Source organism: Austrofundulus limnaeus, unplaced genomic scaffold, assembly GCF_001266775.1.
Source record: "Austrofundulus limnaeus strain Quisiro unplaced genomic scaffold, Austrofundulus_limnaeus-1.0 Scaffold29, whole genome shotgun sequence".
Taxonomy (NCBI): Eukaryota; Metazoa; Chordata; class Actinopteri; order Cyprinodontiformes; family Rivulidae; genus Austrofundulus; species Austrofundulus limnaeus.
The window spans coordinates 2,562,839-2,574,376 of record NW_013952431.1 but is presented as its reverse complement, the minus strand read 5'-3'; the positions used below and the strand labels follow the sequence as shown (position 1 = coordinate 2,574,376).

Genomic DNA, 11,538 nt, shown 5'->3' with positions numbered 1-11,538 from the left:
AGAAATTATTTACAAAGGAGTTTTTTAAGGTAAGAATTTTTTAAATCCTGCAAAAGTTAAAACACTCAATCTTCGAGTTCTGCTAGTAAACATCACTAAAAGGCATCTGAAGAGATCATGCTGGTTACTGAATGTCTTCTACTGCTAGCTGAGTGTAAACTGCTTTGTTTTTGGCCATTTTTTCATTTGCTTTTCTTAATAATCATTGCAATTATGTTTACATGGCCTCAAATCCTGCAAGCCAGATTTTAAACAAATGTGTAATAAGTGGATGTAAGTAAGGTAAAATAAGATACACTGGGTGGTATGAAGTTCAACAGTCGGTTTAGAATGTTTTTTTTTTTAGTGTGTTGTGTTGCAGCTACTTTTTTTCACAGGGATAACATGTAAACGCCACACCGAAGGAGGCAGCTCTGTGGTCCTGTTGTCAGTTGATGTCTCTTAATTAAACATGTTCTTATGGTGACATTATCTTCAGTTTTCAATCTTTTCTACCCTGACATAAGGCTACATTGTTCTGTCATAAATAGAATCACTTAACTCATTTAGGGTTGTTTCATTAAAATGTACAAAAAAACATTAGCATTATTATTTAATTGTTCTTCTATTTTTAATTTTGTTAATATGCTCTTATATCCACATGAACCACTGTTTTACTACTGYATTTTCATCCTCAGTATTTTCTTTCTTACCTTTGCTTCTTCACTGTCTCCTGTTCCCTAGTCAGCTCTGCTTTCTTTCATATTTGTTATTGGTCTCAGTCTCTTTTTCTACAAAGTCACTTCTATTTATTGAAAAGATGATTATAGCAGCAGAACAGCATGAAGCTGTTGAAATCCCCTGGGAGAATGACTGGGTTGTTACTTCTTGTGACAGCAGGAGGCGCTGCTGTTCCCTAAATGCAAGGTTGGTCCTTCAGCATGGAGACAGTTTTCTGACATTACACTTCACCAGCCACAAAACACAATCTCACCAAGTATGAAAGTATGTTTATGTTAAGTTTGGCTTACTTTATATTTTCACATTTAAAACATTCCAATTTTAAAAAAGAATAAATACAGCAGAAAGTTCTTGTATTTCCTCATAACAAATACTCTTTACACTCTACTTACATTTTATAGGCCTACATTTCTTAATTCTCCTAAAACACTTTATAATAAAAATGTATAAAATATAAATTATGCACTTTCAGAGTTGACATTTAATTAAATTACAAATTGAATTAAAAAATAAAATCAACAAATAAATTACCCTACAAATTGTGTTGTTGTTGACAACACCTCTGCGGCTGTCTTGTACTAAAAGGTGCTCTGTTTTTGTGTGAGATTTGTGTCTGCTATGTTTAAAATGACAATTTTTCATCAAGTATATATAAATAGTTTTTTTTTTAATGCATCGTTGTTCAATTATTTTAAAACGGCAACAAATACTGCAAATTGACTAGATATATAATTGCGTGACTGAAATTTTTGAAACGTCTTTGCATTGATTGAAAATACCAAAATATAATTTCAAAAGCAGACTCCTTTGTGATGTAGTCTTTATCTTGTTTATCTTTATCTGGTTACATTTCGTTTTAGTAGTAAATTGTTTACACCATTCTCATTACCCTGTAACTTCGTTATTTCACAAATTCACCCCTGTGACGGATTTTCCGACTGTCCGTAAATGCAACACACCCGTGACTGAATATCCCAGAATCCACCTTACCAGGAAGTGTCAAGTTAGATAGCAGTGTTTGTTTTGACAATGATGGAGGAAGAAGAATTTGAGTTTACTGAAGATTTGGAGGCTATTTTGCATCTCACTCCAGAAGTGCAGTTAGCCATTGAACAGGTAACAGCCTGGTTTATTTACTTGCATTATAAAATTATCTTTTCTTGCTGTTGCTAACGCACATAGCTGTAGTGTTAGCCGGCTAATCATGAACCTATCTGCGGGCACCGATAGCTGACGCTGCTAACACCGAATACGTCGCAACAGTATATCAGCTTCTTTTTGTTTGATAATTCTCATTTTTCAGCTTTAGTTACGGAAACACGAGCCACAGCAATTGCTATTACGCTAAAGCCAAATAAGTCATGTGGTAAACGTGTTACAAGCACCCTTAGTTTTCACCATTAGCTAATTGTTGGTTTTCTCCAAGGTTTTCCCCAGCCAGGACCCACTGGACAGAGCAGACTTCAATGCTGTCGAATATATCAACACACTTTTCCCCACCGAGCAGGTACAGTGGCCTTTTGTCTTGTAGTACCATTGTAACGATACGCAGAGCAACATGACCCAAAAATTTGGGGAAAAAATAGTTCATATTCATATTTTTATCAGCATTGATTATTTTTGTTTTATTGTGGAAATTGAAAAGACTTAGTGTTTATGTCTTTATGAGTAATTTAATTTTCAGATTTTCTTTTAACTCCACATTTTTTCTGGTCTCTGGTCTTAATCTTTTCCACCTCCCTTACAGCTCTATATTCAATATCCTTTGCCATCCCATTGTCCCTCCTGTCTAACTTTGTCTCCAAATTACTACTACTACTCATTTTAAACCTTGTCCTTTTTGGTACTTGAATTTTCAGCCGTTGCAAATGCTAACAGCACGTGCAGACGATATGTATATATATATATNTATATATATATATATGCTTGTGTATGTTTCATTTCCATAAGGGGTCACTGTAACTCAACATATTTGTTTTTATACTGTTATTAGTCAGTAAAGTTCACATGTATTTGATTGTAAAAATTGTGTAATTTACCATCTGCCCAGCATATTGCAGTTTAACTGCTACAGCAGATTTGTAGACTTTAAAGCAACATCACTTGATCACGAATGTATTATATTGAATAAAGTGTGCATTTCTGTTCAAGATGGAGGATTGAAATGGATAAATTAGTAAATATTTGGTAAAACCAAAAACACACTAAACAATAGTGTGTATGTGTAAAACTTTTTATCTATTTATAACATTGCATCATGATTTTATTTATGTGACAGACATAATAGATTATTTTACTAACGCATGTCTTTGTTTTCCCCTATTAGTCTTTGGCTAATATTGATGATGTAGTAAACAAAATCCGTCTGAAGATCCGGTGAGTTTATATTAAATATGTTAATATACACATTTTTTTTTCGTTTTCTTGACTCTATGTCTATAACGATATTGCTTCACCTTTGACAGGCGTCTTGATGATGACATCAGAACTGTGGTGAGAGGCCAGACCAATGTGGGTCAGGATGGTCGACAGGTGAGTAAAGCTGCTTACCCTCAAGTAATTGCGGCAGATTTCTCTTATAGAACCAGTTTTGCCCTTTAGAGATGAGCCGTTGTACAGTGAAATGGTGAACAAAATGGAAAAATTCCCTGAAGCATTCCTTGTGACAGAAGAGCTGAGTGAGTCAGTTGGAGAAAAGAGCTCCTCTGTCTTGGTTAGATGTCACTAAGGGGGTGGGATGGATCATCCGTGATGGAGATCAGTTTGTTCAGTGACCTCTTGTCCCTCACTGACTCAGACATCTCCATGTTCTGACCACTGATTATTCACGGTTTATTGACGCGTTCGTTGAGCTCGCTGCCATTTCTGGGTCTGACGCTGTACCACTAGCAGGCTACAACCCAATAGATTTGCACCAYCACAGACTGAAAAACTATCTGAGGTCTGATGATGCTTATTAACAAACCTAAGCTTCCTCCGAAAATAACCTCCTCATCGTCTTTATGCAAACTATGTCATTGTTGATTCACWGGTTCATGTAACTGCATATGTTCACAATCTCCACTTCACTTAAAATGTTCTTAAAATGAGATCTATTTTGTTAAAGTTAATGTGTGGTGCTACTTTAAAACAGAGTAGTTGCTGCATGTTGTTTGTACCTTGTAGGATTACTTTGGTTCCTGTGGTAGAAACACGTAACAAAGCTGTGCACATTAGGGTTGGGCAATATTGGCAAAAAAAATTAATCACGATTAATTGTGGTATTTAGCCGATAACGATTAATTTGACGATTAATCCCCTGGAGTCCCTGGACACCCTCGTGTCCTAGTCACATGACCAATTTAGTGGGAAAGATTTCATAAAAATCYGTTCCAAATTGTGTCAAAATTACAGACTTCAGGCTACACATCAAATTTAAAACTGTGTTGATAGATAAATAAATTGCAGAACTTTTTTTAATGGTCATATCTGAAGCAGAGAGGAGCAGCGAGCGGATTCTGCCTGGTTGCATTAATCGTATTAATCGTCAAGTGCCAAAAAATAATCGATTAATGTTTTTCTGACGATTAATTGCACACGATACGATTATGCCCAACCCTAGTGCACATTCACATATAGTTTTTTCTTCTTTTCTTTGCTGGATTCTGGAGGATAAATGTGTGTAAATAATTGCTCACATCAATGTAACATAAATGAAAAATCATAATCTACTTTGTAATTGTTTCTTGTAATGCCTTTGAAACCATAATTTGTGTATAAATTTCCAGCGATGAACTTGATGTTAATTTAATTCGCTTTTCTGTGGTGCTTTCATTAAGTTAGCATTTATGCTAATTGTTGGTAAACAACATGTGACTAAATAGACCCTAGTTGTTAAATTTTATAACTAATTGGATTATAAGTTTAATGTGGTTTTACCAAGTATAAATACACTTATTCCCTGTAGTCTTTGTCGTTCCTGGTTACAAAACACTGAAATTAATAACCGATACAAATCAAAACGAATCATTGATTGTAGTGTTAAAACTGGGATCCTTTCTCTGTAAGAAAGCTGCCATGGTTTGTGACTAAAACAGAAAACTAATCTCCTCTGCCTTTTTCTACTCTTTCCTCACTCTATATTGCTTCCATGGAAAAAGACAATATGACTCAGATTTGTTCCCGCAGCTCAAACTGCCTCTTTACGGAAAACATGCCTGTAAAATAGATTCTCTTATGTAAATACTTTTTTTCACAACCCCCCCAGTCATGTGAGGTTTTGCCTCTCTTGTTATGGAAGCGTGAAGGTGGGGGGGATAAATCATCTCTTGCTGATTTAATGCAGGTGTTTGCTCCTTTGACGACAGACAGCTTAAAGGGAAAGTGACACCTGCTTTGTGAGTGATGTATGTTCAGATCAGTCGATGTGAYTGGGTGTGAGTTATTGTCGAGCCGTCTGGCATGGTGGGCCCGTCTTTTCCAGTCAGCTACCGTTTAGCAGCGGAAACACTCCGAATCCCCTCCAGACCAATAACATTAAACAGTCGCACACAATAATTTTAGTTTATTTTTCCAACCCCACAGAACCATTCCAATACTTCCAGGATGGAAAAAAATAAGTATTTTTTTAGGCAGATGGAAAAGATGGTAATTTTAAGAGGGGGGTATAGAGTAAAACCAATAACATCAGCAGTTTGACGAATTGTGTTGTTGACTGAGCTCGTTCACTTCGCTGAATGTGATACTCAGGTTGAAACTCAAGATGGTAACATTTCTGGAGAAGAGGGAGGAAGTGGAGAGGGTCTGAAAATGAATCTGTTTTCCTTAGCATTGTGTGTGTGGTTTTTTTTGTCAGWGCTGACAGTAAAACAGTTACTGACTGAGAAGACTTCAGTGGAAGTGCTGACTCTGTAATAACAGATTTCCTTGACAGCAGTGTTTTAAAACGATTGTTTTACCTTGAATTCATAGTGCTTGTTCACATCACCATCCATCCAGCAGTAATTTGTGTACAATTGTAGTATTTTAGTGCTGAACTTCCACTGTTGCTTTTGTCCATCTGCWCTTCCTAACAAATAACCTTTAAATACGCAAATTACTAATAAAGCTTTATTATGTAATTTCTTTATTACTTAAGTGTGCAACTTATTATGAAATTAGCTGGTAGTAACACAGGATAGATTTAAATCAGAGTTTTGACTTCCCTTTCACAGAAAAACTTATATTTATTTATTTATTTATTTATTTATTTATTTATTTATTTATTTATTGAACAGTTATTTTACAAAACTGTGTATGCCTTTAATGATCAACGATGAATGTCTGTGGTGTCTTTGATTCAACTACTAAGTATCTGACCTAATGATGACTGATTATGTCTTCCTCTTTTTCTAAATATACAGCTCAATTGTCATTTCATTTTTTTGTGATTTGTTTTATTTATTTATTTTTTGGGGGGGAGTGTCACTTTATATTTTTAGTTTGCTTTATTAGATATGTTTTATRTTGTTGATGTTGTTCTCAAATGTAATATGTTTATTTGCCTATTTAATCTTGATAAACACCAACTTTTTTTTTCTTTTAGAACTAAATATGACAGAAAAATAATAATAAAAAAAGCAAGGACTTCACAGTTCACAATAAGTTATTTGAAGATGCTTTTTTTAGACCTGGCACTTTTTAAAATGTGGAGTTATTTCCAGGTATTCTTTTTTTTTGTCTCAGTACAATGCTTATGAAGAATTATGCTCAGGCATTGTTTTGTTATAGTTCAAGAGTTATAGCTCTATTTTATCTGATGGAGTGTAGCATTCACAGAAAATGCAGAAATATATTTTAATCTTCCCCCAACATTATAATACTACACTGATGTCTGCCAGAAAGGGTTGCAGTGTTCCTCACAAACTTGTAGCATTTAAATGGGGGCAGCTGTGGAAGAGTGATTTGGGGAGTCATCCTGTAACTGGTGGGCTGCCGGGTCGATCCCTCGTTCCATCTGACTCGTTTGTCGTGTCGTTGGGCAAGACACTTCACCCGCCTTGTCTGCTGGTGGTGATCAGAGGGTCCGGTGGCTCCAGTGCAGGGCAGCCCCACCTCTATCAGTGTGGCCCAGGGCAGCTGTGGCTACAATGTAGCTTATCATCATCAGTGTGAATGTGTTTATGAAAGGGTGAATGATTGAAGTGTAAAGCACTTAAGAGTCCGTAGGGCCTTGAGTTACCATTACCATTTGCCAAAAGGAAGCACCATTACGCCTTCTTCAAACTGTACAGCAGCAACATTTGCTGCTTGTTGCATGTTATGCACTGGTTTGTGCGCTGTTGTCGATAACATCCCCGGCACGGAGGCGCCTGCTGGGCAGTGATCTTCTGAGCTTTTCTCAAGGCTAAATACAGGAAACGAGTACTCGGAAGTAAGCCAGATTGACTCAGCTGAGTTTGCATTTGCAACAACTGCAGCGTTGAGACTTCTGGTCTCATGTGTGCAGCTTGTTTGCTCAACAGCTACTTCAGGAAACCTTCTTAAAGACCTCTCTATGCTCAAATCAAAGAGTGACCACTTAACCTGCCTTTGTTTTCTTTTATGAATTCCTCCAATCCTCTTCAACCAAAATGAGGGTATAAACCATAAAAAGAAAGAAAGGATGTATGAATTGGAAGCAGATTTTGCTTATTGTGCCTAAAAGCTAATCGGTACCAGATATGTGTGTGGCTTCTGTGGCAAAACCTGTTGCTCAAGTCATCATGTATGTAGATTTTTTTTTTTTAGTTTGAAAAAAATTCAGGTTAAACCACTTTGATTTTGACTTTGTGTCACCACTATGGAGTGATAATTAATGTGATCCTGTGTTTTGTTTTGTTTTTATATATTTGTGTGTTTGCCAGACCACTGTCCACCCGTCTGTTTGAGGTACATTGAAAGGTGGTAAATTCCTCAGACAGCTGGTGCCAGCTGTTTGCATTCCTTGTGTCCGTGTGTTTAAAGGGAGAGTCAGAGTTGTGTCTGCAGCACGGCCACAGCAACAGGCCAAATTAAGCCAATTACTTTGGTATTAGATGTTGGAGCAAAGTCTCTGTTTACAGCCGAAGGACAGCTGCTTTGATAGATGAAGAGAAAACATTAGAATAGCTCTGCAGCAGTCTTACAGTTTCAACTGTCAAATGTTTTACAGCCTATTAAAACATCTAATGATCGTTTTAGCCTTTATCGTGACAGCTTTTATAATTATCTAGGCCTGTGTCAACATTAGCCCTAATGGTGTTCAGTACCTTTTTAGCTTGTTTCTACTGTATGTGCTGTTTGTATGCAAGACTGTGCCCTCATAGCATTATCATTTTTACGTTAAACCCTTTGGTTAAAGTGAAGGGGGAAACTGTACATAATGTATGTTTTATATAACTTTTATTCGAACATCCACAATTATGACTTGTGTTGTGTACATATACTCAAAACTGGTTTCACTGACTAATAAACTGTGAGATAAGCAAGTTGTTTTATCTCAGACATTTTGAAATAAAATGAACAGTTAGTTTTTGAAATTATCATGTTTAATGTTGAAAAAAGAATATTATTCACACCATCTGCTGCAAACAGGTAATCTGACTAATGAATAAATAAACTACAGATCTGTTACAGATCATTTACATTTCCTATGTGTAATTACAGACTTGTTGTAAATAAAATGTCCATTGATAATATCTAACTTACATAAATTTGACTCATATAAAGCAAATTCCCAACAAAAATGAACAGAGGGATCATTACTGTAGATTATTTACAACTAAAGGTGCATTAAAGAAGTAGCTGCTGTGATGGCTGCTTTTAGTGTTGGTGTCACCACTTCATGTTTTTGGACATATTAACAGTATCAGTCTGTAAGTAGAAGTTATCAGCATCCACACTGGCTTGCTGTAAATTCCACAGTTGAATATGTGGGGAAGTATTTCCATGTTTGTTAACTCAGTTCACGTACAATACAAGACAAAACAATTGTGCCACTCTTTGTTCATGCTAGATTTTTTTAAGTGTGCTTAAGCAAATAATTTTGAGCTTTTTAAAACTCTATCAAACATATGTCAGGTAAAAAAAAGCAACCAAGCAAATAATTTTGAGCTTTTTAAAACTCTATCAAACATATGTCAGGTAAAAAAAAAGCAACACATTTTCTAAAAAAACATCTCTGTCATGTTAATGTCCACCTTCAGACAGTCTGTGATATGAAGTGTTTTTGTAGTGTTTTGCATGCGTGTGTAATGTTGCTTTTTTGTGGTTCAGGCTTTGGAGGAGGCCCAGATAGCCATCCAGCAACTCTTTGGCAAAATCAAAGACATTAAGGACAAAGCAGAGAAGTCTGAACAAATGGTACGCATTGACACAACACAATACACACAATAACACACAAAAAGGTATTGATTGTAGCCCAATTAGGGCTGGTTGGTGCTTGATTTCTTTTGTCATAATCTAAGATAGTTTGGTGAGTCAGCTATTAAACTTATAGGTGACTTTCTGACGTGTGTCAGTGAGAGGTTAGTACAAAACACATTTGGATGTTGAGGTGCTAGGGAAAAGAAAGACATGTTAGAAATATGTGTTATGTGAATGTACTGTTTTTTTCTGGTGTTTGTCTTCATCACGTTCTTTGCTTTTTCATCTTCCATGTTCTTATCTTTGTAAATGTTTCCATCATTTCTTTTGTGCTTTTTTTTCATTCAGATTGTTGATCTAAACTTTCTGTCCCATTCCTTCACAGGTGAAGGAGATTACGAGGGACATAAAGCAGTTGGACCACGCTAAACGACACCTCACTACGTCCATCACCACCCTCAACCACCTGCATATGTTGGCTGGGGGTGTGGACTCTTTAGAGTGGGTACAATTTTGTGGATTTACAATGCACTTCTTCATTTCATCATGTTCCCTGTTATCATCTAGTTTATTTTTTAATGTAATCATTTTATTGATGTGTCACTTGTTCAAATTTCACTGGACTTACGATTAAAGTTTTCTCTTTTAATGCAACATAGGATTTATTGTTTAAACAAGAAACAAAAAACTTGTAGTTCTTACAAGTAGCTACATGCATCTTATACTTTTAAGATCAGTACTTTTTGACATTTGGTAAAACATTTACAAACTATGCATTACTGTAAAATCTGAAATGTGCGATCCACTTAACTACTCAGATCTTCATAATAAACTAAGACATCAATGTGTACATTTATGTTGCAGAGCCATGACCAGGAAGAGACAGTATGGAGAGGTGGCCAACTTACTGCAGGGAGTGGTGAATGTGCTCGAACATTTCCACAAGTATATGGGCATACCACAGATCAGACAGCTTTCAGAGAGGTAATTGGTTCACACACAGTTGTTGATCTGTCCTCATGGGGATTTTGCATTGACTTCCATTGACTAATTGGTCATTAGCCTAGCCCTGACTCCTTACCATAAACCTAACCACTCTAGTACTTACCTGACTCTAAACCTAACCTAAACTCAATTCACACCTTAGTCCTAATCCTAAACCCTGACACCAATGGTATTTTCCCCATTGGAGATCAGGCTTTTGTAAACATAAGGATCAGTGGGTCCTTACAAGACTGTGTTTACCTGGATATTGGTCAAAAATTGTCCCCACCAGCTAACAAAATCATGTACACACACTCTTGGGCATTTGATGATCAGAATAGGTGATGCCTAATCCCAGCAGCTGGAGGTTTGTAGTGGTCGGTTCCCCTCTTCTTTGCTAAAGTATTCCTTCTTCGGAACTGTTGAAAAGTGGGTCCACTATTTGCTGAGGTATTTTGCGTATTACTTCCTGTTAATGCAGATAAACACACACATAAGAGTTATGGCAGGAAAATGCAGGAAGGAAACCCTTTGGGCAGACCATCATTATTCTAGCTTTTTATTCCATTTTACAGGAGCAGGGTCACACTTTTTAGAGGGTTTGTTAGCATCTCAGAATGAATGTTTTCATTTCAAGTACTAACTTTTTGTTGTTAACCAATTTGTTGATGCTAGTTTTCTCTGAAGTCACTCATCTGGACTTTGTATTATTGAAACACACTCAAAAAATGTTCGCCCACACAGAAAGTCTTTGTTATGCTGTTTCCATTTATGATAATATTTTCCCAAAAACAAAACTCAGTGTGGGAACATTTCGCTCAGCTTCGCTCAAAGCRTTTCTGATCTGTGAAAAAAAATCGAAAAGAATGGCCTTGTGTTTTATTCTGACCAAGGTGTGGCTGGTAATGTTCATACCAGCTAACAGCTGCATGTCTGAAGTGACTCTGGTGATGGGGCGGGGAGCACAGAAAGGGGAAAAGATATGAGGCTAAACTGACAAATAAATGGTTAATAGAAAGCATTGAGACATTACTCTGAGAACAAGTTCATTTTTCCTTTTTGTGAACGTTTTTCCTAAGGATGTTAATTGCACGATGGGGGGTGATACAAAGGTCATTACTGGCAACATTTTGGCCATGTGAGATGGAAAAGCATAGTTTAAAGAGTAACTTACCCCCAAATTAACTTTTTTTGCTGATAAACTGTCTAGAATGTGTCTAAAATTTTATATAGTACTGTTTCTGTGCTAATTTTGATGTTTTTGTGCGTATTTGTTCAAATCTGTAATATTTGGTCTAAAAACGTGTTTTTGCTGCTCATATGGGTAGAGCAGTGGTACTGCAGGCTAATTTATATTTTGGTTAACAACTCTCCACGGTGACGTGTCTTCTCCACAGTTTCGAGAGAGAGAGAGACCAGCAGTATGTCCTGCACAGCGGGAGGGGAGGAGGGGAAAATAAGGCAGCAACTTGTACAGATTATCTGTAAATT

The 11,538-nt window shown here is 36.5% G+C and overlaps 1 protein-coding gene across 1 annotated transcript in view; it reads left to right on the top strand.

The window, feature by feature from the left end:
- Nucleotides 1–1,698: 1,698 nt before the first annotated feature.
- vps53 (VPS53 subunit of GARP complex) overlaps nt 1,699–11,538 on the top strand; it is a gene marked incomplete at its 5' end in the record, with an annotated part of 27,910 nt that continues 18,070 nt past the window's right edge. Inside the window, 7 exon segments of the mRNA XM_014005337.1 lie at nt 1,699–1,836; nt 2,147–2,227; nt 3,047–3,096; nt 3,186–3,252; nt 8,974–9,060; nt 9,449–9,564; nt 9,928–10,047. Coding sequence (XP_013860791.1) covers nt 1,750–1,836; nt 2,147–2,227; nt 3,047–3,096; nt 3,186–3,252; nt 8,974–9,060; nt 9,449–9,564; nt 9,928–10,047 — 608 coding nt within the window.